The sequence below is a fragment of the Chelonia mydas genome, chromosome 3 (assembly GCF_015237465.2).
Source record: "Chelonia mydas isolate rCheMyd1 chromosome 3, rCheMyd1.pri.v2, whole genome shotgun sequence".
In the NCBI taxonomy this organism is placed as follows: domain Eukaryota; kingdom Metazoa; phylum Chordata; order Testudines; family Cheloniidae; genus Chelonia; species Chelonia mydas.
This window is the reverse complement of record NC_057851.1, coordinates 157,377,964-157,402,809: the sequence shown is the minus strand read 5'-3', so window position 1 is coordinate 157,402,809 and position 24,846 is coordinate 157,377,964. Positions and strand designations below refer to the sequence as shown.

Here is a 24,846-nt window from a genome sequence, read left to right as displayed (position 1 = left end):
TTAACAATAGCAATGTGTTTGTGTCCATGTTTCTAAAATAAATCCTGTTTTTGAGGGGCGTATAAATTTGGCATGAAATGTACCCTGGGCTTTAGGATTTTGATACAGGAATAATGGGTAGTTTTTTTTAACCAAGTGTATTAAACAGAGAGCCTGATCCTGCAAACCATTATATGCATTGAGTGCCTTTATTCCTGAGTGTAAGGGTTTGCACAACTCATCCGAAATAGTTTAAAACGTTAAACTAGGGAAAAAGGGGCAATAAAAAGTTTTTCTCCCCCCTCTTTTCTCATAAATGTATTCATCTTAAGGTTCAAGTAGATTGAATTTAAATAAGTAAAAATAAACAGATTTAAAACTATATGCCAAATTCTCCGCTGCTGTAAATTACTGCAATGAGTCAAATTGCACCAGCAAAAAATTTGGCACTAGGGGTGAAATCTGGCTCCGTTGAAATCAATGGGAAAACGTCATTGACTTCAACACTGCCCGGATTTCACCCTAGAGCTTTAAACACTTTTATCTGGCACCCTGCTCTGTTGCCTGTGATCTTTCTTGCATATAAATGTAAGCCAACAAAAATCCAGCATTAGAATGTCTTGTACAGAGCCCCAATCAGAATAAAGGGGGTGGGGGGAGAATCAGCATATTATTAACTTTAAAGTTTACCTTTCTCTTTCTTTGTACAGGGTTCTTAGCTCCACAACAGAGTCCCAGCTCCCATGCCATGTGGCACATCAGCAAGCTCTCATTATAACATTTTAAAAACTTCTGAAAAAGGTATAGCTAGTACTTGCCCTTTCCAGGCCAGCTCCAGGTTTCTACCTGGGATTGTAGCATGTGTGATTTCATCAGCAGAGTGCTAGTCACACAGAGAGTGGAGCTGATAATCCATGATTGGACTGCACTTCTGTACCAGGAACATTTAAAATTAATGATATGCCATCTTATCTTACCCTGCTTACCTGAGGCATCCACCTTCTTGCTATAATTAGGCTTTTGCTGATTGATTTTTTCACATAATCTTTTAAGTTTTATGTTGTACAAGTGCAAGTACAATTATTTATTAACTAATCAATACAGTACCAATAATACTGAGTTATTTTTATGTTAAAAATATTTTCCAAATGACATTTTGCAGGACTAATTTAAAGGTGATACCTAAAATGGTATAAATTAGACTCCCACTCCATTGATTTAAACTCATTTAGACCTACTTATCTTAAGTCAACCCAGGTGTAAGGGAGTCTAAATTGGTTTAATCTACTCTCCAGAGAGCTGCAAAAGGTGTAAATTACCTCCCTGCTTTCACTTATGTTTTCTACATTGGTGTATAAATTACACCAGCTTAGATTTACACATTACTAAAGTATTTCTAAATTACTTAAAGGATGTCTAATTTACACTTCTTCATGCATTACTTTTGAATTTGGCCCTTAATCTGCATGACAACTACCTTTGTGTTTAAATAAAAATGTAAACGATTAAAGTGAGTCGCTGTGGTTGTCAGTCAGTCACAGGTTTTCATAATGCATTTCTTTTTTATACCATACATTCAGATTCCTGGATCCATGTGTGCTATTTTGAATTCTTATCTTGAAATTATGGATTAGCATAGATTCAGTCCCTAATATAGTCCCCTGAACAAGCAATTATAATAAAAAAATGCACACTTAAAAAAATCCCTTTAATCCATTCAGACAAAACAATGCAGGCGAGATGTGAAGACATTTAGAAGCATTTTAAAGATTCCATTTACGGGGTGCCTGGGTTTCCTTAGCACTGTTTATCTCTCCCCCATTTTTTTAGTGTTTAGAGTTAGTTCAACTTGTATAATGTTGCATTTGTAATGCTTGTTTGGGGGGAGGAGGAGGAGGGAGAGAGGTAGGCTATGTTCTTTAAGCAAGCCAGAATTCTGAGGTTGAATTGATCAGGAGGAAGCTTTTTTTCTTTTAAAGGTTTGAGTCTTTCATGTGCTCCAAAGTACTTCATATAACTTCTGTTTTAAAAAAATCACTACAGAAAGTAAATCCACATTTTAAAACACATTTGCTAGTGGACCATAAATTTGTATTCAGAGAGTTTCAAAAACAGAGCTTACGGGGACATGGGGCCTTTACTTTCAAAGCCATTTAAAAAAAAACAAACTTGAACCACAAAAATCTGTTGGGAGTAATGGTAAGGGTTTGATTTAAACTCTCAAAGGCAAGAAAACCTAAGTTAAGACAGACAATGTGGTCTGACGCTGTCCTTAACTGATCACACAGCTTGCAGGCATGGAGCGGCTTTGCTTCAGAGCCTTGTTGCAATGATGTCAGGTGAGGATCAGTGTTGAACTGAATTTTCAATGCACTCTAAATTTCCTTGGGTTTTTTTTTTTTTTGTACATTTCAGGGCAACCTCCTCATGTTACTGTAACATAGGGGTCTTTTTTTCATACAATTAAACCACAAAGAAAAAATTTTGTGCTCTATTCTTGGAGCTGTGCAGATAGTTCCTTGCCAAACATATTTGTTTACCGTGGTAATGTCTGAGTTGTATTATATTGGTTAGTAAAGGGATTTATTTAAGGAACAAGGTGAATGACTAAAACAGATGTGCCAGTACGATGTACTGTTAAAGCTGAAAAGTAAGATTCTTTTATGTGAGTTATTTTTTTATTGTATTTCTGAGAAACTAAATTTAGTTGTGAGGACATCTTTGTGACAACAGAAAATATTCTGGCAATCCATTTGAGGGTCTGCTCCTGTGCTCTTTAAATGGATCAGTCTCCCATCTCCTTCACTGGGGCTTTATAAAGATTGCATGTTAAGACCCTTAATCCCAGGTTTGATCAACCGTACAGTCATATTACATTATGGATTTTACCATGATTCGAAATCTTTAATTTTAAATCCATCTTCAGTTGTAGCAAACATATATAATATATTAAAATATTCCATAGTTTCTTTGTAGTCCCCCGTCCGTCTGCCTGTATCCATCTGTTGTCCCTAGTCCTATACCTAGATTGTGCGCTCTCTTTGTTCTTTGTATGCACAGCACCTAGCTCAGTGGGGTGCTGGATTGTGACCACGAGGCACTATGATAAGAGAATTAATAATATAGTATATGTTTTTACCATTCTGGTTTAATGACACAAAAATCTTCCCATGTCTTCAGCCTAGGTTTTTGTCATGTCAGGTACATACACACAACACAGTAATTGTGAAAAGAGAGTTAAAAGTGGAGTGGCTTGCAAATATGTGACTGGTTTCTCACAGTTATTCACATTTCTGTTAATGGCATCATCAAAATTAGAGATTTTTGAGGCTGCATGGGGAAATAATAAATGCCTTGCATCTATAGCACCTTCCATTTCAGGATCTCAATGCACATTTCTTTAAAGATCAGTTAATTTAGCCTGCCAATACCTCTGTGATATAGGTAAGTGGCATTATCTCAACTCCAGAGATTGGGTGATAAAGGCATAGAGAGATTCAGTGAGTTGCCCATGGTCACCCAGATTCTGTCTGTGGCAGAATCTGATTCTCCTGATTCATAGCCACCATTCTTTAGCTACAAGGCTGTAATTCCTGATTAGTAAGTGTAGTGAGGCAGAGTGACCTCCTTCCAGACTTGAGAACGAGGGACCACTACACACCGCCTGGTGGGAGGAGCCAAATCCTCCCCACCTCTCCCCCCTCACCAGAAGTACCAGGGCCGGGCAGGAAGGATAAAGTTGAGTGGGAGCCATGGAAGGAGGCAGATGTCTCCAGCCCACTGCGGCACTCTGGAATTGAAACTGCGCTGTGCAGCTCCCTGCCCCTGCAGGAGACCCATCCTGGGCATGAGTTGTCGGGACTGCCATCAGCCCTGTACCTTGAGGAGACGGAGCACCTTTGGACTGTGGAGCCCAGCACCTGGATTGGGGTAGGAAGGAGCCCAGGGAAACCAGACTTTGCTCCAGTTTTGTCACTGTTAGGGCCCAGCTTAGTGTCATCTGCTGAGGGTGCAGTCCATCCCATCATCCAGATCATTATGAAGATGATATACAAAGCCGGCCCCAGGACTGACCGGTGGGGCACTCCACTTAGGCAAAAGCCTGCTCCCTGCTCTGCCCCACCCAGAAGGCCAGAGCTTCCCTTATAGACTGTTCATTGCTGCCCTAGACTCTTGATTGGTGTCAGCCTTAGCCTGGACACTCTGGCCTAAAGACTGCTTACTGCCTGCCCAAGGGGGCTAGAGCTTCAGACAGTTAATGGTTGTTTGTCCCTGCTAGGAGGCTACAAGCTGCTTGGCCCTGCCTGCTGCTTCCTGCCACAGTGAGGCGGAGTGGTCTCCCTCCCCACTTGAGAGCAAGGGACCACTAAGCTGATAAATTAAATCATTTGCCAAATAAGGGAGACAGAATCAAAGGGGATGAGGACATATTTCCAACTTTGAAAGGTTTGTTGTGCTAACAAACAGTATAGGGGAAAGTCAAACAAAAGGTGCTGTGTTGTGTGGTTATGTTTGTTTATTTTGTGTTTTTAAGTATCTGTTAGTTTCTCTTGCAAAGCTGTATACCACTAAATTTGTTGTGGATATTTCAGCAATATCCACGCATACCTTTTCCATGTAAATGCGGGGGCAATCCTGCTACCATAGGACAAAGTTCTTTTAAAAAACTTTTACATGTTTTTTTTTTTTTTCCCTAACAACCTATGTATTAATCCATTGGTTCTAGGAGCTGAAGTCTCTTGGCATTTGCTCCATTGTCAATAGCAGTGCTTCCCATAAGCACTGATGCCAAGGTTTTTGAGAAAGGGCCTATAACCAGTACTTGGATAATATCTATCCCAAATTGTTTTATACTCCTACTCCTCATAGTATCTGAGTGCCTTCCATGTAAAATCAATAGCAATGGTAAAATCCCTAATGGAAGAAGCAAAGAACAAAATTTCTTAAATAGATTTCAATTGAGCTTCTTCTGTGTATTGAATACTGTCTGCTGATCTTCCTTTATTTTAATAAACAATCACTATTTATCCTTTGGAATCCAAACTAAGGCCTGATAAGTGATGTCTTTTAATAGCAATATTTCTTTAAATACATGATTAACTTTGAATTAAGCAAATTAAAGGCAGTGGAACTCAAACGTGCTTTCTGAATCAGTGCCTAGATCTGGGTTGTATAGACATGTTATATTCCTGCATCTGTCTGTTTGCCTATCCGAAAGACAAGGTGGGTGGGGTCATATGTTTTATTGGACCAACTTGTGTTGAGGAGAGAGACAAGCTTTCGAGCTACTCGGAACTCTTCTTCAGGTCTGAGAAAGGTACTCCAAGCATCACAGCGAAATACAAGGTAGAACAGATTGTTTAGCATAGGTAGTTAGTACATATTCTAAGGGACCTTTTAAGGTGGTGTGGTCTGTTAATACCTCTGCAGTCATAGGACAAAAAAGGACGGATTAGTAGTGGGACAGATTGTTGTAATAAGCCATAAATCCAGTGTCCCTATTCAGTCCATGATTTTTAGTGTCTAGCTCTGGCACCAACTTTCCATTGTGCCAGGTGGTGCTCGACGCCCAGCTCTGCCCCAGGCGCTGCCCCCACTCCACCCCTTTCCTCAAGGCCACAGTTCCCCCCCAACCCCCACTCCATCCCGGCCCTGGAGCACCCACGGAGTCAGCCTGTGGTATCTAGCAGAGTTATGAATTTAAGCTCTTAGGCTTGTCTTTTGAAAATGTTGTGCAGGTTTCCTTTGAGGATGAAGACTGAGAGCTCAGGTATGGAGTGATCACTTTGTGAAAAGTGTTCACCCCCAGGTGATGGGGTGCTTTGTCTTCTATCATTTTCCTGTGGGAATTCATTCGAAAATGTAGTCTCTTCTCTTATAGAATCATAAGGGCTGGAAGGGACCTTGAGAAGTCATCTAGTCCATCCCCCTTCACTGAGGATGGACCAAGTAAACCTAGACCATCCTTGACAGGTGTTTGTCTTATCTGTTTTTTAAAGCTTTCATGGGCAGGGATTCCACAATCTCCATTGGAAGTCTGTTTCAGTGCTTAGCTATCCTTATAATCAAAGTTTTTCCTAATACCTAACCTAAATATCCCTGGCTGCAAATTGAGCCCATTACTTGTCCTACCTGAAGTGGAAGTGGACAATTGATCACAGTCCTCTTTAGAACAGCCCTTAACATATTTGAAGACTGTTATCAACCCCTGCCCCTCCTCCCCAGTCTTCTTTTCTCTAGACTAGCGGTTCTCAAACTGGGTCGGGACCCCAAAGTGGATCACGACCCCATTTTAATTGGGTCACCAGGGCCAGCATTATACTTGCTGGAACCCAGGGCTGAAGCTGAAGCCCAAGCTCCACCCCCACCTGGTGACCGTGTCAAAAGCGTTACTAAAATAAAGATAAATCATGTCTACAGCACTATGCCAGTAACCTTGTCAAAGGAAGAAAGTACGTTGATTTGACATGATTTGTTCTTGACAAATCGATGTCGACTGTTACTTATCACCCTATTAGTGTCTAAGTGCCTGTACTTAAATTGTAAGCTGCTTAAGTCGAGGACTGTCTTTTTGTTCTGTGTTTACAGTGGCTAGCAAAATGAGGTCCTGGTGCATAACTAGGGTTCTGGAGTGTCATAGTCTCTCTGGTTTAGAAATAGACAATTCTACTTCACACATGTGCAAACCCAATGGTATAAATAAGGGCAGAATTTGCTGCTTCATTAAGCATTTTTGGAATTGTTAGTGGTATTTTGTTTAAACCTTAGTAGTGAGAAAATCCAGATAAAAGACTGAAGGCTTCATTTTCATTTTCAGTGGGTTCCCAGCCAGACAAATTTATCAAAGGCTGTCTGTTTGTAGGCAACTACTGTAATCTGATCTGAGCTTTTCTGAGTTTAAGTTTAGAGTGAAAAATGTGCCTCTTGATTAAACGTAGCAATTAAGGATTTTAGGGGTCTTGGTTTTGACCCCCTTGACATGAAACACTGACCTCAGTGCAGTAGGTTTGGTATTGAATTGTTACCATTGTAAGACAATTAGATCATCTTTCTGGGGATTTTAGGGGCCAATTCATCATCATAAAAAAAGTCTCCATTGAATTGCAACTTCCTTGATTATTTGAGTTTTGGACAGTGTATGTAAGGTATTTATGATACTAATTTGACACTACAGTCTTGCAAAGAAAAGTGTAATTACATCTCTAATTTCAACCTGCATGCTGACAAGATAAGCAAAGTTGTGTTTTTCAACCTTATTTATAAAGTTATCTGGATTATTAAGATAAACTATCTCTCACCACTCACTCATTTTCTCTCTCTCTCTCTCTCTCTCTCTCTCTCTCTGAAATTTCCATAGGTGCCTGGAAGATTAATAAAAAATCACAAAACCCTCCCATCACTTTCAATGGGAATTGTGCCTCTGAATCCCCAAGGTGGTTTTGAAAAAATCTCAGCCTTATTCCTGATATAAAATCAGAACCCCCCAAGACACACACACAATATGTGACCTGAGGATTTTGCAACCCATAGACAATAGATCAGAATGTATTGACCCCTTACTCCCATTTATTTCATCAGGAAGTATGCTCAAGAATAGCAGTCACACCTGCAGATCTGTTGGCAGGATTATGCGCTAAAAGACTTAGTATATGAAACTATGTAGCCATGACCTTGTGCTGATTGAAACTTGCATTTGTATTTTAAACAGTTTTCTAAACGTCCTCACCCTTTAAGGATAGTCCTTGATGTACAAAGAGACTTTGTATAACTAGTGGTGAATAACGTTTAAATTAGACACATTTAGAACTGAGACACAATTAATTGATTCCTCCTCTCCTTTTTCAGTCAGTCACCAAATTGTCTGTTATTTACCATGGTTATACTGAATGCCTTTGTTCTCAGACATTTTTAATCAACCTTTCTTTTCTTTTCCCCCAGACCGTATACACCTATGAGAGGGGCCCTCTCCACTGTGTGGTTTGACAGATGGAAGATATCTAATGAGTGCCCAGAACACATTGAAACCATTGACTCAATGTGTCGGGTGCTTACAAACGTGATTGATGATGAGGTTAAAAATGGCATCAGCAAGAATAAGATAATTTTAGGTAAGGTTTTTTTTATGGTTTTTTTTTTTTTTAGGCTTATGAGAGAGCCTCTCACTTTGGGTTCCCATTGGATTCCATCCTGCAAGTTTGACAAGCAATCTCTGCACATGCTGAGCAACCCCAGGTCTCAGCTGACCTTCATTCAGAGTTGAGAGCACTCTGTGCATTGCAGGATCTAGCCCTTGGTAGGTCAGATTAGGCTGTCACACCCGTAAAACTGCTTTGAATTCATTGGGGTGCTGTGGGTGCAAACGTATGCAGCATTTGGCTTGCTGGGTACTCTGTCCCATCAAATTAAATGTAAGGTTTTTGTTTGTTTGTTTTTTGAACTGCTCATATATCATTGGAATTTAAATACCAGTCAACAATGTCTAGCCTATTCTTACTTTGCTATGTCTATCTGTCCTCTTCATATTTAGAGGGCTTCTGAAGAATGTAAGTCTTGAGTTCTCTCAAAGGCAATGTAGTTTCTTATTTCAATAAGCATCTAGACAACACAAATCGTTACACATTGTATCTTCTCTACTGCTGTGGTTGCTTCAGAGGAGTTCAGTCATGAAAAAACAAAGGTCCTGTGAAATGTTTGGTAATGGTAGAACTCGGTAACAAATGCATTTACGCATCATATTTAGCACTTATTTAGCTCATTACATCTTCAGAACATTGTACAAATATCTACTAATCTTCAGGCACTCTCAAAGGACATGCTGTTTCAAGCCTATTTTACGGTTGAGGAAATTGAAGCAAAGAGGTTGAGGCCACAGGAGTAGCATAAGTCAGAGATAGAATTAGATAGAATCAGGCACTCCTGACTCCTTGTTCTATGCTTATGCGACTAAATGTTTCAGGTTGGAAAAAAACTTCTAATGTGGGAACTTCTGACGTCATGGCCAATTGACTCTTGCCGTTGAGCTCCTGAGCGGTGGAGCCAGGACCATTCAGCCTGCATATTTCTTGGCCCAACTCTGTGTTGCTCTTTGAAGGTCACTGTTTATTTTTCCTTGGTGGCTCATTGCCCTGGCTGCAGAATTCATTGTTTTGAATGGCTGTCTGCACAGTCTCTTTGATCTGGCTTTCCTGTGTTATACCTGCAGGCCTGGAGACAGCTAAAGAAGAGCAGGTGCTTTTTTCTGGAGTGGGGTGGAGATGTTCCACATACACACTTATTCTACTGTTAGATTTTCCATCTGACCTCGGGAAAATAAAAGTAGTGAGATTTCAGGGTCTGAGACACACTTTAAATCTGGGAAATCTTCTAAGGGAGTAATTGAGGTTAGTTGTCTCCATCCCTTAGTCTCTTTTGAAAATTCCAGCCTCTGTGTTTAAATTCTCTATCTTTAAATTGAGGAAAATTGTCTTTTCTCCCACCTTTTGTCTGTCTTGTCTATGTAGATCGCAAGGTCTTTGAGAGAGGTTTTCTTGCTATGGGCATGTCCTGTGCCTAGCACAATAGGACCCTGATCTGCACCTTGAAGTCTTTAAACCATGATTTGAGGATTTCAGTAGCTCAGACATAGGTGAGAGGTTTATTGCAGGAGTGGGTGGGTGAGATTCTGTGGCTTGCATTGTGCTGGAGGTCAGACTAGATGATCATAACGGTCCCTTCTGACCTTAATATCTATGAGTCTATGAGTCAGTTGGGGCTTCTAGACATTACGATGACAAATAATGAAATAAGGACTGAATCAGTAGTCCAGCATCATACCAAATAAGTGCAAATATGTACATAAGGGTGATGAGAATGTGGGTGCGGAAAAACTGGGGCACAAGCTCTTATTCACCACGGTCATGTAGGTACATGGTATCATTTACACCTGTGCAAAAGGGAGTTAAAGCACTGCTAAATCAAAGTGGTAGGGTTGTACACTCCCTCTGCACAGATGTGAGAGGCAGCAGAGAATCAGGCTTTGAGTTTCTGTAAGGAAAGAATGGTTATAACATGGATCTGGACCAGTGTAAGGTGACTTTATTGTTAAACTGTTGGCCATAGACTTCCATTGACACAGAAAACGGTGTATTTTGTAAAGGCACCTTGCATGGTGCCTTTTGTGTGTGTAACTTTTGGGCAACAAGGTGTTTTTATGCTATGGCTTAATCAGCCAATCTAGAGCATCTATACAGTCCCTCTGCACCAAGGTGCCAGGCTTGTAGGGAGGAGATTGGGAAGTAGTTGGGGAGAGAGAGAGATGCAGGACCTGGAATTTTTTTGAATATGGGAGAGACTGTGGTGTGTTTATATTGTGAGGAGAAGGAACCCGATGAGAATGAGAGATTAAGGGAAAATTCAAAGGAGGGTAGGGGCAAGGGAGGTCATATGGTGGGAGAAGATGGTGTCATGCGGCAGGTAGAGGGATTGGAGAGGAGAGCAGGTGAGGAACATCAGTGACGGGATAAAGGGTGATGGGAGGAGGAGAAGGAAGTGGGACGTCACATCAGCCCTTGTCAGTCATCTCTTTGAAAATGCCAGCAACATTCTACCTGGAGGAGGGAAAGCATTTTAAGAGTGGATCTGGTGGTGAACAGGCAGCTGGTTCATGGATATGACGTGGGGGGAGGTAGAGTGCTGTTTGACAAGGAAGTCAAAGAGAACAAGCTTATAGTTGAGGAAGCCATTGTTATTCAGGAGACTTTCTTCAGACATGTTCAGTGGCGCAGATGTAGGGAAATTGAATGGTGGTGGTGAGCCATGTGGGACATTGTTCTGTGGAAAGGAGGAGTAGAGGGATTAGACAACTGAGTCAATGAAGGAGAGAGTGAGACTTAAAATGGCAGATAAGCCGCAATGGCAATGGGCTGAAAGTAGCATAGCGGCTAAAGGAGATGAGTGATAGTCAAGGTGTGGGAACACTGATGTTGAAGGAACAGAGAAGCAGTGTTTTCCAAAAGCAAAGTTGAGGGAGTAGACATTTTAGTGAGTGGGGTTTAATTCAGTGGTGAAGGTCAAAGGAGGATGAGGGGTAAGATGGCATGTCAGTGTGGAAGTTGCAGGTTGAGCATGAGGGTCAGAGATTGTGAGGGGAGGGAGAGCCAGGTGTAAAAATTAGGACAGAAAGTGGGTGGTAGCTGACAGCTACGGAGAGTGGGATAGGAGAACAGTCTAAAAGATAGGAGGATAAATGAGACAGGAACTCCAGGAATGGAAAGGGAGAACCTAACATTTTTATCATGGGTGACTATCTTTCCTATTCTGATTCAAGTCTTACACAGGGTTGGGGTTTGTTGATGCAATAGGAGCATTTGTTCCTTAAAGAATTGTGGCCTAAACCATTCATCTCAATAACACAGTTAATTCTCATGACACCTAATGATGACAGCTTAATGACCAACACTGTTAACCATTTCACTACTGATCATTTTAAAGGAAGCATCCAGCTGCTCCTGCCTTGAAGGTGGAACCTGAGTGGTGTACTGCCACTCCTCCCCCTTCAACTCAATCTAATTCCTATACATCAGAAGAACAGCCTCCTTAATATTATCACATCCTCATTTTCAAATATACAGTCTAAGTTTAACAGTTTTAAATACATACGTCTTTTGATACGTGATGTAAAGTGTGCTGCAAGTTCTGTGGGAGTTCCATGCACTGACTGAAGGCCGTATACAGCCCATAGTTCTTATTCCTTAAGAAAAAGTTTTCAGAAGTTGTTCTCAAGGAATCATAGAAAGTCTTACAAAGGTAACAAGATTTCCAACTTAAAGAGCACAATCAAGGAATTTTTTCATAAGTTTAAAAAAAAGAGAGGATTTATTCAGTTGTTGTGTAGTAATAACCCAATCCAGAACTTGAAAATGGAAGACATTTTCTTGCCAAATGCCCCCCTCTCCTTTGTTGTGTGCATACATTGATTTGTTATTGTTGGGTCTTGCTGTTACTGGTTAAAAATAACCTTAGAAGTAGAATTATATGGATATTAAAGATACAAAGGAATGTTAAAATGTAAAAAAAAAAAAAATGTCAAATTTGACTGTTTTTATGTTATAAACTTCTGTGTTTATGCCAAATTAGGCAGATCCTAAAATATGCAAATCATGCTGACATTTTAGAACACTTGAGAATAATTTTTATTCTGTTCATATCTAGGTTTTTATACTACACCCACCACTGTAGTACAAGCACTCTGGTTCTGTGTGAATTTCAAAAAGATCCTTGGATTTAAAAACGAGGTGTCAATTAATGTTGAAGCCTGCTCTAACGTTCAGTTATGATGTTTGGATACCTAAGCAAAAACTGACTTTTCCCTCTTTCTCTCTCCGCCACCTTTGATTTACTACTACTTTCCTAGTTTTACAGGTCACTTTCTGTATACCACAGAAATGCTGATCCAAGCACGTTGGTCTTTGCCACCTGTAGTCACTTGTATAAGCAGCCAGTGAAAATAAACTTTCAATAACAGTCCTGTAGACTTGATCATGTGCCAAAAAACACATGCATGATTCCTGACCCCTTGTACTATAACAATAACATGAGAGACACAACCACTTTTTTGTTTATTGCTAGACTTCTTACATAGCTACTGGACCATGGTGGAAGTAACATGAAAGGGTTGCATCTCTTGTAAATATTGGCATAGTCATCCCTCTCAGTATGTGTGAAAATGGGATGGGGGAAGAAATATCTTGGCACTAGACATCCCAGAGAAAGAAGGCATTGTAAGTACTGAGAGATGAAAAATCAACAATAAATCATTAAAACATGCTGGGCAAACAACTTCACCTACAGCCATGGCTTTTTATGTCTCCAGCCTCCAAGTTCTCTCCTCTTGCATCTTTTGTAATTATTGGAAGATGAAGTATGTTGTCTTTCATGTAAGGACACTTACTACAGAGCTCTCCAGAGGTAAATTTATGGTCATGTGCTACTGCCCCATTCCTGTAGTATCTGAATGTGAAGATGAAGTAGAATTTTGTGTGTGTGTGTGTGTGTGTGTGCACAGCACCTTACAAAAACCTTCACCCCAAAATGTGACTCAGCTTTTATATTTGCCACTGGTCCTATTCCCATCCATTCCTATTCTTCTCATCTTCCTTCATCCTATCTGCGTGAACAGGAGAAATGTCAAACGGACGTGCCAGCAGTGGATGGAAGTAACTAATAATGTCTGCCACAAGATCATATACTTCAATTTCTTTGTCTTTGCTGATTGTTTTATTTTTACAGCACCCAAACTCTGCTAGTTGTTTTACAGTACACACAGAAAGTCATAGGTCTTGAAAGATTTGCATTCTGAGTTTCGGATTGCCAACTTCCTACTCGCACAAAACCGAACTCTCTTTCCCCTCCTGAGGCCCTGTCCATGCCTCGCCCACTCCATCTCCCCCTCACTCACTCGCTTATTGGGGGCTGGGGTGTAGGAGGAGGGTGAGGGCTCCAGCTGGGGGTGTGGCCAGGGATGAGGGGTTTGGAGGGGACTGTGGGGGTGGAGCTGAGGGGTTCGGAGTATGGGAGGGGGCTCTGGGCTGAGGCGGGAGGGGGCTCTGGGCTGAGGCAGGAGGCTGGGGTGTGGGAGGAGGTACAGATTCTGGGCTGGGGGTGCAGGTTCCTGGGTGGGGCCAGAAATGAGGGTTCAGGGTGTGGGGGGGGGCTCTGGGCTGAGGCAGGGGGTTGGGATGTGGGCTCTGATTTGGGGCTGGGGATGAGGGATTTGGGATGCAGGAGGGCACTCCGGGCTGGGGCTGAGGGGTTCGGAGTGTGGGAGTGGGCTCTGGACTGGGGCGGGGGTTGGGGCATGGGGGGGAGTGAGGGCTCTGGCTGGGGGTGCAGACTCTGGGGTGGGGCTGGGGATGAGGGATTTGGGGTGCAGGACGGTGTTTTGGGCTGGGATTGAGGGGTTTGGAGAGTGGGAGGGGGTCAGGGGTGCAGGCTCTGGGCGGCACTTACCTTAAGCAGCTCCCAGAAGCAGCGGCACATCCCCCCTCCAGCTCCTATACAGAGGTGCAGCCAGGCGGTTCTGGGTGCTGCCCCGTCCACAGGCGCCGCCCCCGCAGTTCCCATTGGCTGCGGTTCCCTGCACGGCACTGCCAACCGGATAGTCAATGGCCCGGTCAGTGGTGCTGACCAGAGCTGCCAGGATCGGAAACCTGACACCTGGTCATCCTGTCTAAGTTAGATATGCGTGGGACAGGGACCAGGCTTAGCAAACAGTAGGGAAAGGTTGGAGTAGGGAAGGACAAGGGTTACAGCAATAAAATCAGCAGTTACTCAGTTCAGCCATGTTCATGTCTTTATAGTGCAACTAATTTTTTAAAATATGTATTTATTATTGATCACATATAATGGGCATCATAGACCATCCCTGAAAGGTGTTTGTCCAAATTGTTCTTTAAAACTTTTAATGATGGGGATTCTGCTACTTCCCTTGGAAGTCTATTTCAGAGCTTAACTACTCTTATAGTTAGACAGTTTTTTCTGATATCTAACCTAAATCTCCCTTGCTACAGATTAAGTCCATTACTTGTTGTCCTGTTTTCAGTGGACATGGGAAACAAGTGATGACAGTCCTCTTTCAAACAGCCCTTAACGTATTTGAAGACTGAGACCAGATTCCCCCTCAGTATTTTTTTCGCAGGACTAAACATGCCCCGTTTTTTTAATAGGTCAGCTTTTCTAAACCTCTGATAATTTTTGTTGTTTTCCTCTGGACTCTCTGCAGTTTGTCCATGTCTTTCCTGAAGTGTGGTGCCCGCAATTGGACATGGTACTCCAACTGAGGCCTCACCAGTGCCAAGTAGAGCAAAATAATTACTTCCCATGTCTTTCATACAACACTCCAGTTAATATAATACATCCCAGTACCTTTTTCACAACCGCATCACACTGTTGATTCATATTCAAATTTGTGATCCACTGTGACCCTCAGATCCTTTTCACTAGTTATTTCCCATTTTGTAGTTATGCGTTTGATTTTTTTCCCCTTCCTAAATGTAGTACTTTGCACTTACCTTTATTGAATTTCATCATGTTGAATTCAGACCAATTCTCAAATTTGTCAGTGTTGCTTTGAGCAAGTAGAATATGGATTTCATAATACTTGGGCACCACCAACCAGATGATGATAAGCAATCCTGAATCTGTTCTAGCATTTGGATCACCAGCTTGCCATGTACCTGTCAGTGTCCCATTGTTGGAGCATTTCCATAAACTCATGCAATCATTGATGCTAGGATTGGAAAAAACCTTCTGGGTCATCTTGCAGTTCGCATGCAACATTATTCTGTATACTAATGTTTTATTATTAGTGCTGGCTTAAAAAGAAGTGTGTGTGTGTGTGTGTGTGTGTGTGTGTGTGTGTGTGAAATTACACAAATGTCAATTTTTTAATATATTTTCAAAATATTTCAACCAGCTCTTACTATTGTTTGTTTTAATTTTATTTTAGTGCCACGTGGGTGCTCAGGTTCATAGAGATTTACATGAAGATAAACTCTTCTGCATGTAAATCCTGATCCTTCAAATGTAGCCCAGTTGAAATGGAATTATTCATGCTCATATGTCTTTGAGAGTAGGGCCAAAATGAAAGACACAAAATAGACTCATAAACTCATAGATATTAAGGTCAGAAGGGACCATTATGATCATCTAGTCTGACCTCCTGCACAATGCAGGCCACAGAATCTCACCCACCCACTCCTGCAATAAACCTAATATGGTACTGACATACTAGATGACGGTTCAAGCTTGACATTGTGTTAGTTACCCTTGGTGGATCATCTCTGAAAGGCAACCCAGAATAAGAGGTCCCTTTTTTAGGAGGGAGCTGAAAAGAGCAAAGATGGTTTGATGCTTACGAGGAGGGAGACAACCTCACAAGTGATAAAGCTTCATGGAAAAAGGTACAAGATGTGAGTGAGGTACAGATTTTAAAATGTGGGGTTGTGAGGGAGGCTTGGAGACTCATAGGGAGCAAAGTTGGTGCATGGGGCTGGCAAGGTGGAAATAAATGGAGGTTTTAATCTAATCTGTCAAGTAAGGCCTCAAAAACCTCCCTTGGCAATATTGTTCCACTGTTTAAAATTCCTGTTAGGAGAAAAATTTCTTTTTATAGTTGCAGGCCATTCCCATGTGCTAGGCCAGGTCTATGTTAGAAACATTTGCTTGATATAACAATGTGCAGTGCAGGCAGGTGGTGTTGGGATTGTTTTTAATAACACTTTTATACCAGTAAAAGCTCAGGTGCAAATGCAGTTATACTGGGGGGAAAAAGTTCTTTTTCCAGTACAGCTTATTTCATCTGGGGAACTGGTATAAGCTATATCAGCAAAAGCACATTTAATTAACTGTTACAAAGCTGACCCGCAATCCTGATCAATGAGAGCAGATCCCTACACCCATGCACCTCCCCACTGAAGTAAATGGTTGCAGAGGTCTGTCTGTGTGGACTGGTCACCAGCAGTAAGAAATTAATGTTATGTTTGACAGATATCTTCCCAGTACCACATCTGTGGTCTCATCTTCATAAAGGCATACAGAAATAGGGGTTAAACCATAGTTGTAATAAGATAATCAGGTAAAAGACAAATGGACATTTTCTTGCTGGTCTTTACTTTTCTGCCAGTGAACTTCAAAAATTGTAGTCTTATGAAAATGTGTTTTTCATATCAAGTGAAAATGTGGCAAAATTTCTTTGAGTTCCAACATGAAACAATACATACAGCAAAAAAGTATCACTTTTACAATAAAAATGTAGAACTTGTACCACTTAGCTGTTCGATGAAAACATGTCATGTTGCTTGAGTGTTTTGTCAGGAGAGAAAACTGGACAGCAAATTTATTCATGCTCCCAATTTGTAAAAAGAGAAAGTGTCTGGCTACTAAAAGGAAGCTGCCTTTATTCTTGTAAAGGCATTAAGAAATTACTGAACAGCAAAGAGGACAGAACTGTGGTGCATTCTAAACTGTACATTTCAGTATTGCTAGGGGATAGGCGTGGGAGTTATGTAGCAGTGCTTTACAGGTAAACAAGTCCTTGCCCTGAAGAACTGACAAAAGACAGTTATGTTCATGAAGTTCTTTGTATGATGTAGATAAAGAAAATGTGCTATCCCGTTAACATTCATCCACTGTTGTAATATTCAATCGTATGCCTCATTAGTTCTGGCGCACAGTAATTGTTCATATGTACAATAATAGGCTATTGTTATGTTGTCTTGTCAAGGCACTTTCTCTTCTGCCGCACGCACTATTGCAGTTCAGCTAGTGGCCACACGCTCATTATATGCCTTTGTACTTAGTGCTTACTTGATATTTTCTGTTCCACTCAAGGCAAACTGTAACAGGTTGGGGGAATTGTCTAGGTGGGATACTGTAGTGTGTTTATGCTTATGGAAATACTGATTTGAAAGAAGGAAGTAAAGAGCACATGAGTCTCTTTGCAGGTCACTTATTAGGATATTTTGTTGCATTCACCAGTGGGGAAAGAGAAATTGCCCAAATCGCCCCTAGAGATGGCAGAAAGATGAGGAGAAAATAACAAAATGAGAGTCAGTTTGGAAAAATACAAGCTAATACTTCTGAGTAATAATTATCCTAAACTCAGATATTCAATGGCAAGGATAAATCCAGGTATCAGTAATGCTGAAAGAGTGGATAGAAAATTAGACCTGAATATACAGTGCATCATGGCAGTAAAATGGGCAAGAAGGTAATTGTCTCTCCTCATGCTGTGCTGGTGTACTACATATGGAATATTATGTTCATTTCTGGCCACCTCATTGTCAGAGATATATTGATAAACTTGAAGAAATTCAGGGAAGAGCCAGAAAAATTATCAGAGAAGGGCCTGACTAATGAGGAAAGATTCTAAAAAGCTGAATATGTATAATTTGGCTAAGTGATGATTAAGGGCCTGGTTCTCCTCTCACTTAGATAAAAGGGAGTTACACCAGTGCGTGATTATGACTCAGGGAAGCAACTCATGATTTACACCAGCGAGAGAGAGAAGAATCTAGGCTTTAGCGCTGCAGAGCACTGAAACATCAAGGAGTAAGGGCAGAATTATTTATGGTGCTAAATTTGGAGTAACTTGGTGAAATAAAGGGAGTGTTTAAGTTGAATATTAGGGAACGCTTCCTAATATTCAGAGGGATGGATGACTTGATGATTACCTGTTATGTTCATTCCCTCTGAAGCACTTGGCATTGGCCACTGTTAGAAGGCAGGATACTGGTGTAGATGGGCCAATCGTCTGACCCAGTATGGGTCTATGGGTCTGTAGAATAGTTTCTAGGCAAGTGGCTTTGAACATGTTAAAGCTAGATGGAAAAACCTAACTGGCCACCTGTCCGTTCTACTGTAAATCTAAGATTATTTTCTACAACAAATGTACTAGTACATTTTCTAGTCTCTGATTTCAGAAAACCATTAGTGAGACAAAACTAGAGCCCATTATGCGGTGCAGTCTGCATGACTGAGAAAAATATATTCTTCCACTTTCTAAGACAAAGAACTGAACATTTTGAAGTCAGAGATAGGAAATCAAACACAATGTAACAAGGGACATCAGAAGATAAACTGTTAACATGCTGGCTGGTATACAGGGCACTTCTAAGAGAGACCTTTGGTAAAACGTCCTTCATTCTGGGTCACGAAATTAAGCATTCATTTATAGATTTGAGACCCAAACCATTGTTTGATGAGTGAATAGTGGGTTGTGAGTAATGCAAAGAAATGAATATAACTGAAGTATTATAGTAAGCAAACTGGTCAATTCCTGGGTTTAAGCATAGTGGTTGAAGCAACAGATTTTGCTTCACATATGGTTCTGATTCTCATCTCTCAGGTGTCCATTTGGAGTAGCCTCACTGAAATTTAAAAGTTTAAGGGGAATTGAGTCTGAAGATCTTACATGTAGACAGAACATCTCATTATGAAAAATCCTAAAGCCCTTTTATAAACTGTATATGAAAGAATTTATTTACTTGCCACTGAAACATGGCAGCAGTTGTTGGGATTTAATCTTCCTTGAGAGGTAATAAAATACTTATGGGAAGCACAGTCTCTGCCTGCTCCTCCCATGTTATGTCACCGTGTACTTGAGTGATTGAGTTACTCTATACTGCACCTGAAATTCTAGAGAACAGCCTGCCTTAAATCTCTCATTTTTAACATGGGTATCACACATGCAGAGCTCAACCTTGATTCAAGTTCTTTATTTGGAAAGTGAGGATGTGATGGGTTCTGATTTCAGCTGAAAGCTCACAACTAGCTATTTCAAGGACAAGCAGTTTCCTCCACATGGGCAGTGTGTCCTAAAATTTCACTTTATCCACATCCTTCTCTGTTAATAGTGGTTGACTTTCAGAGAGGACACATATGGGTGGCGGACCTATTATGGAAGCAGACTTCAGCCCCATCAGAGCAGGTTTTGGTGTAGGATCTCAGGTGCTTGTTTTGGAGAAGGCTTGTTGAATTGGGGCCTAATAGGTGGTTGCCTATTTTAAAAATGTGCGTCAAAGGGATGTAAATAGCATTTTAGAAAAGTAAACCTTTAAACTATTAAAATTGTACTGGTTAAATGTTTAACCATTAGGCTCCATTGCCGGCCCTGGGGTCCCGGCTGCTGGCCCTGCGCAGAGCCCTGGGCATGGGGGCGCCGGCAGTAGAGTTCCGCAGCAGAGTTTAAATGCTAACCGGAATTAAATGCTTACCGATATGACTCATGCTTATCGGTTAGCCTGTTTACATTTTACATCCCTAGTGAGTCACCCCTTTGATGTCAATAGGATTACTTGTATGCTTAAAGTTAGGGCACACAGTTAAGTGCTTTGCTGTATCAGGGCCACAGGGGAGCATATTGCTTTTTGATGTTCTTGATATGCAGCAGAATCCATTATAAAGCCAACATTTACTAACTGTTACAAAGCACTAACCGCAGATCTCTCGAATTACAGTTATAAGGGAAAATCTGTGATACTTGCTGATATTTTCTGTGTGGAACCTATTGGCAAATTCTAATATTTTAATGGCACTCCATGCACTCTTTGGGAGTGGAGTGGTCTGCATGTCTAAGATTAAAACATCTGAACTTGCATCGTTGATCTTGATGGATACTCACAACAGAATCTGGTTAGTAATGTTGTAAGTCTTGCATGTTCCATGCTGTCTTTCCTTCTCCTGAGATAAATTAGTACTTAAACTTTTATGTAGTTTTCGTCTGTGTATCTTGTAAGTTGTGTTGGTTATGAGATCTTATTTTCTGTAACAATGTGTATATTTTGTTTTTTGTTTCATTTTAATATTTCTAGTCTTTTAAAAAATAACTCCTTGAGTGAACATGTGTTTTATGTATTATGTCAAACTTAGACGTACATTGAAATATTATCCTTTTGGAATCATAATATTTTGCCTTCATGTATAAATACTCGTTGAAATCACTGTCTGCGAAGCATTTACTATATAGTATTTACCCAGACGCTACTGTGGTATTGAGTGATAAAGTGCAGATTTTCCCATGGAAAACTGAATTCAAAGAACTAGCCCTTTGTATTAAATTTTCTCATAGTAGTATGAGCCACATGAAAGCACCATTACCTAATATTCTTCTACACAGAAGGTGATTGCATTGTCAAAGACTGCTGGTGAGTAATTGCAGATAGTCTTGCCAGAGTGTGACTAACCGGGTGCAAAATTTTAGATTAAATCATTTACAAACTAGTAATGGGTTTTCAATGCACACATTTGTCTAGATTAAAACATAAAAATGTGCTTACATTTACATATGGACAATGTATATCTGTGTATAGTGTGTGTATTTATATGTATGGATATAAACACATACAATAACCTTTTGGAATGTAATACACTATTTTTATGAGTTTGGAAGATGGCATGCCTGGGTGGCATGCGGAAGTGGGTGAGAAGCAGTTGGATCTCACAAGAGAGAATAAAGCACACTTCAGCCAAGACATTGCTGTTTTACAGAAGTGAGTTTTGGGTAGTTGTAACAACACTTTATCTAAATATTGAGAGAGAGAGAGTGTGTGTGTGTGTGTGTGTGTGTGTGTGTCTCTCTCTCTCTCTCTCTCTCTCTCTCTCTCTCTCTCTCTCTCTCTCTCTCTGTCTCTCTCTCTCTCTCTCTCTCTCTCTCTGTGTGTGTGTGTGTGTGTGTGTGTGTGTCTTCCCCCCCACCCCATGATCTGTGGTGGATTTTTCTGTGGTGGTCTTTTGAGTTCTTGGTTTTCCCTTTGAACTTTAGCATTTTGTGTGATAAACAGCTGTGGGAAATCCTGTGCCCAAAAGGAAATTTCCTGCTGGAGAAGACCAAGCAGTATTTGCACTGGTTTTCTCCTGGGGGTTTCAGCTGGGGTGGTACAAGGTGCAGTTTTAAGTTGCGTTCTGGTCTCCCCCACCCGTGCCCCCACCTATCTGTGCATCCCCTGGCATGTTGGCTGTTTCCTTTCCCCTTGCTAGGGCCTCACACTTTTGATATAGCACTGGTTGCCTGTAATCATCTGTCACGATTGCTGCTCTTACCCCCAGACAGATTTTTCTGCCCTGTGGCTTGGGATACACTATCATAACACGTGGCCAAGTCAAGCCCACAGTACCTAAATTACACAGTGCAGAGTTATGTTTATGCTCAGTGCAGTGTCTTTACAGACCTTCCATGCTAGCAGCTTTGTGTAAATGCTGTTCAGGGCAGAAGTAGAGTGGAACTGGGTCAACCCAGTGGATGGACTATGACATCAACCTGCCATTCTGCCTTTAAAAGCCCCAGTCAAAATCATACTGTATTTCATCTGTATTTCTTTTTCCTCTAATCTATATTCAGCACGTTTTGTGTTTAAAAAGTCCAGAACTCAGAATTTCACATCTACTTTTAGCACCAAACTACTTGGTGAAAACCAAATGCACCACCAAATAAGTGAACTGTGTAAAAGTACTGTTCTAATTAAGCATAAGTCATAACCATTCTCTGTTAGCTGATGTCTGTGCACTGGGAGAGATTTCAACAGGACAGTCATGCCACCTAAGTGCTTCACTTCTAATGTCCTCTATTAGCGGGATACAATAATAAAATACCGTCTACATTGTGTACATGGAAAGTAATGTGATGGTCACAGAGTCCGTTTCCTAACAGGCAAGTATCTGTCATCTTCAAAAAAAAAAAAAAAAAAAAATGCTGGTGGCAGCCTAGTTATTGTTCCCAGAAGGTAGACCCTGGGTAGAGAGAGTAATCCATTCTCTTACCCTTCAAAGTGATCTATTAGAACAGGGGTAGGGCACATTTGTGGGGAAGTGTTTCCGCTTGTCCAGCTGCACCGCCCATGCCATATCTCTCCTGCGAAAAAAGAGAGGATCTCAGTCTGCCTGGCATGGTGGTCCAGTGGTATGAATACTGATTATGTACAGTGATGGTGATATGCTGTCATCCTTCATGAGTGCTAGACTGACAAAGTATGAAAAGTCACCTGAAGAACTGGAGGTGACAGCCCTACCCACATCATGGAATTCTGCTTTGTATTGTCTATAAAACACACATCTACAATATCCAAACAGCTGGTGGAGACCATTAAATTAGAGGATTATGAAATAGTACCATTCTGGTTTATAAATTTTTCCTCCTCTTTTTAGCTCTCCAGCTTTCTAACTGAATCTTAGTTTGTTTTTATATATATAATATAAAATATTATATGTATGATATTTTTCCAAAATCTAAAATACTCTGAAAATAATCAAGTCAGATGTTAGATTAGCAAGACATAACTAAATCCCAGTGTCCTTTTCTTTTTTTTTTTTTTTTTTTTTGGTAATGTTTTAGGAGGCTTTTCAATGGGAGGTGGCATGGCAATGCATTTAGCGTACAGGTATCATCAAGATGTGGCTGGAGTCTTTGCTCTTTCTAGCTTTCTCAATAAGACATCTGCTGTTTACCAGGTGAGTGAATGCCAGTCTTTTTACAAATACCTTTTAGAGCGCATACAAATTCCACCTAAAAAGATAAATTGATAATTAGGTAAAAATTCCTGGGGAGTGGAATTGATTAGCTCCAGGTGGTCATTAACTGCAGGGAATGTTCTGCACTGAGAACATTGGTAAGCAAAATATCAGGGAATAAAGGCTTGAAAACTACTTTTATCTTTACACATTGTTTATTTGCTTACTTTTGCAGTCTCGCTGCTATTACACTGTGCAAAGTATGCCAAGTGTGTGATGGAACATTAGACAATCAAATTATTTGTTTAGTTACATGGCATCTTTAATTATTGTACCTATTATTTGAGAATGTCTAGCAGATTATAAAGGTCACGGGCTCCATTCTGCTGTATTCAGGTCAACATGAATCTTTCTGTTCATGTTACGTGGAGCAGGATCAAACGCTGCATGTAGCTTTTTGCAGTTGTAAATGGAGTTTGTTTAGCACATTGGAATTCCATATATAAAGTTTTCATATATCAACATTTGCATCTTCTAAAATCCATATTTGAACTCTTTTTCTTCCCCCATCTAGGCTTTACAGAAAAATGAAAGTGTCCTTCCTGAATTATTTCAGTGTCATGGAACAGCTGATGAGTTAGTTCTGCACTCGTGGGGTGAAGAGACCAACAAGATGTTAAAATCATTGGGAGTAGCAACATCTTTTCATAGTTTTCCAAATCTTAATCATGAGTTACACAAAACTGAACTGGAAAAATTGAGCTCCTGGATTGTAAAGAAATTGCCTGTGGAGACAGCAATGTCAAATGAATAAATGAAATTAACTTAATCTTTCAAAATAACATGTTTATGTATAGCAAGGGCTTGCCTACATTAACAGTTAATGCACAACAGGCTAGTGTGAGGTAAATATACAACCCAGCTTGCCACGCACTAAGTGTCCGTGAGGATCCTGCTGCCTCACTAGTTCCCTAGTGCACTTTGGTCTACCCTGTTAGGATATAGATATTCAGGCCTGTCTGCAAAGGCTTGTACTTTAAGAATTTAGGTGTATTCTTATCACTTGGCTAGTTCTAGAGGTATAAAAGAGAGAATCAAAATCACTGTCTGCTGGTGTAAGGGCCTTCTCTTACTGTGACAGTCTGAGGCCCTGTGCTTAGGCTAAGGCCTTTGGCTAAGCAGCAGAGGCAGCCATAAGCTAGGAAGCGACCGGTCACATCCTCACATTCCAAACTAGTCACATTGAAAGAAGGTGCTATTGGGCTGTTAGGAATACAGTCCTGTCCTGATAATGCCTATCACCTCCAGAGAAAGGGAAGTGCCTAGAAAATGTAAAAGGAAACAGCATCCTGTCTGGCAAGAACTCACTTATCAATACTGGGATGTGAAATCCTCACTTCTGTATTGTTTTGTCATTATAGTTCCCACTTTGCTATTGTTTGTCTGTATAATCTCTGTCTGGTTCTGTGATTGTTTCCTGTCTGCTGTATAATTAATTTTGCTGGGTGTAAACTAATTAAGGTGGTGGGATATACTTGGTTACATAATCATGTTACAATATGTTAGGATTGGTTAGTTAAATTTCAGGAAAATGATTGGTTAAGGTATAGCTAAGCAGAACTCAAGTTTTACTATATAATCTGTAGTCAGTGAGGAAGTGAGTGGGTGTGGGGGGGTGGGGGTGGGCATGCAGATGGGAGAGATGGGAACAGGGAATGGGGGTAAGGAAATTGGAACCATGTTTTGCTAAAGGGGGAAATGGGAACAGGGAATGGGAGTAAGGAAATTGGAATAATGTTTGGCTAAGGGCAGGAATGGGAACAGGGACACAGGTGTAAGGCTCTGTGGTGTCGGAGCTGGGAAGGAGGACACTAATGAAGGAAACTG

General features: G+C 40.8%; 1 protein-coding gene across 3 annotated transcripts in view; it reads left to right on the top strand.

The window, feature by feature from the left end:
• Positions 1 to 23,788, top strand: part of LYPLAL1 (lysophospholipase like 1) — a 37,961-nt gene extending 14,173 nt beyond the window's left edge. For all 3 annotated transcript variants that reach the window (XM_043543639.1, XM_007064767.4, XM_037895710.1), the window contains 3 exons: positions 7,918 to 8,087; positions 22,844 to 22,959; positions 23,534 to 23,788. In XM_043543639.1, coding sequence (XP_043399574.1) covers positions 7,918 to 8,087; positions 22,844 to 22,959; positions 23,534 to 23,773 — 526 coding nt within the window. In that variant the 3' untranslated portion in view covers positions 23,774 to 23,788. The remainder of the gene's footprint in view (positions 1 to 7,917; positions 8,088 to 22,843; positions 22,960 to 23,533) is intronic.
• The last annotated feature ends 1,058 nt before the right edge of the window (positions 23,789 to 24,846 follow it).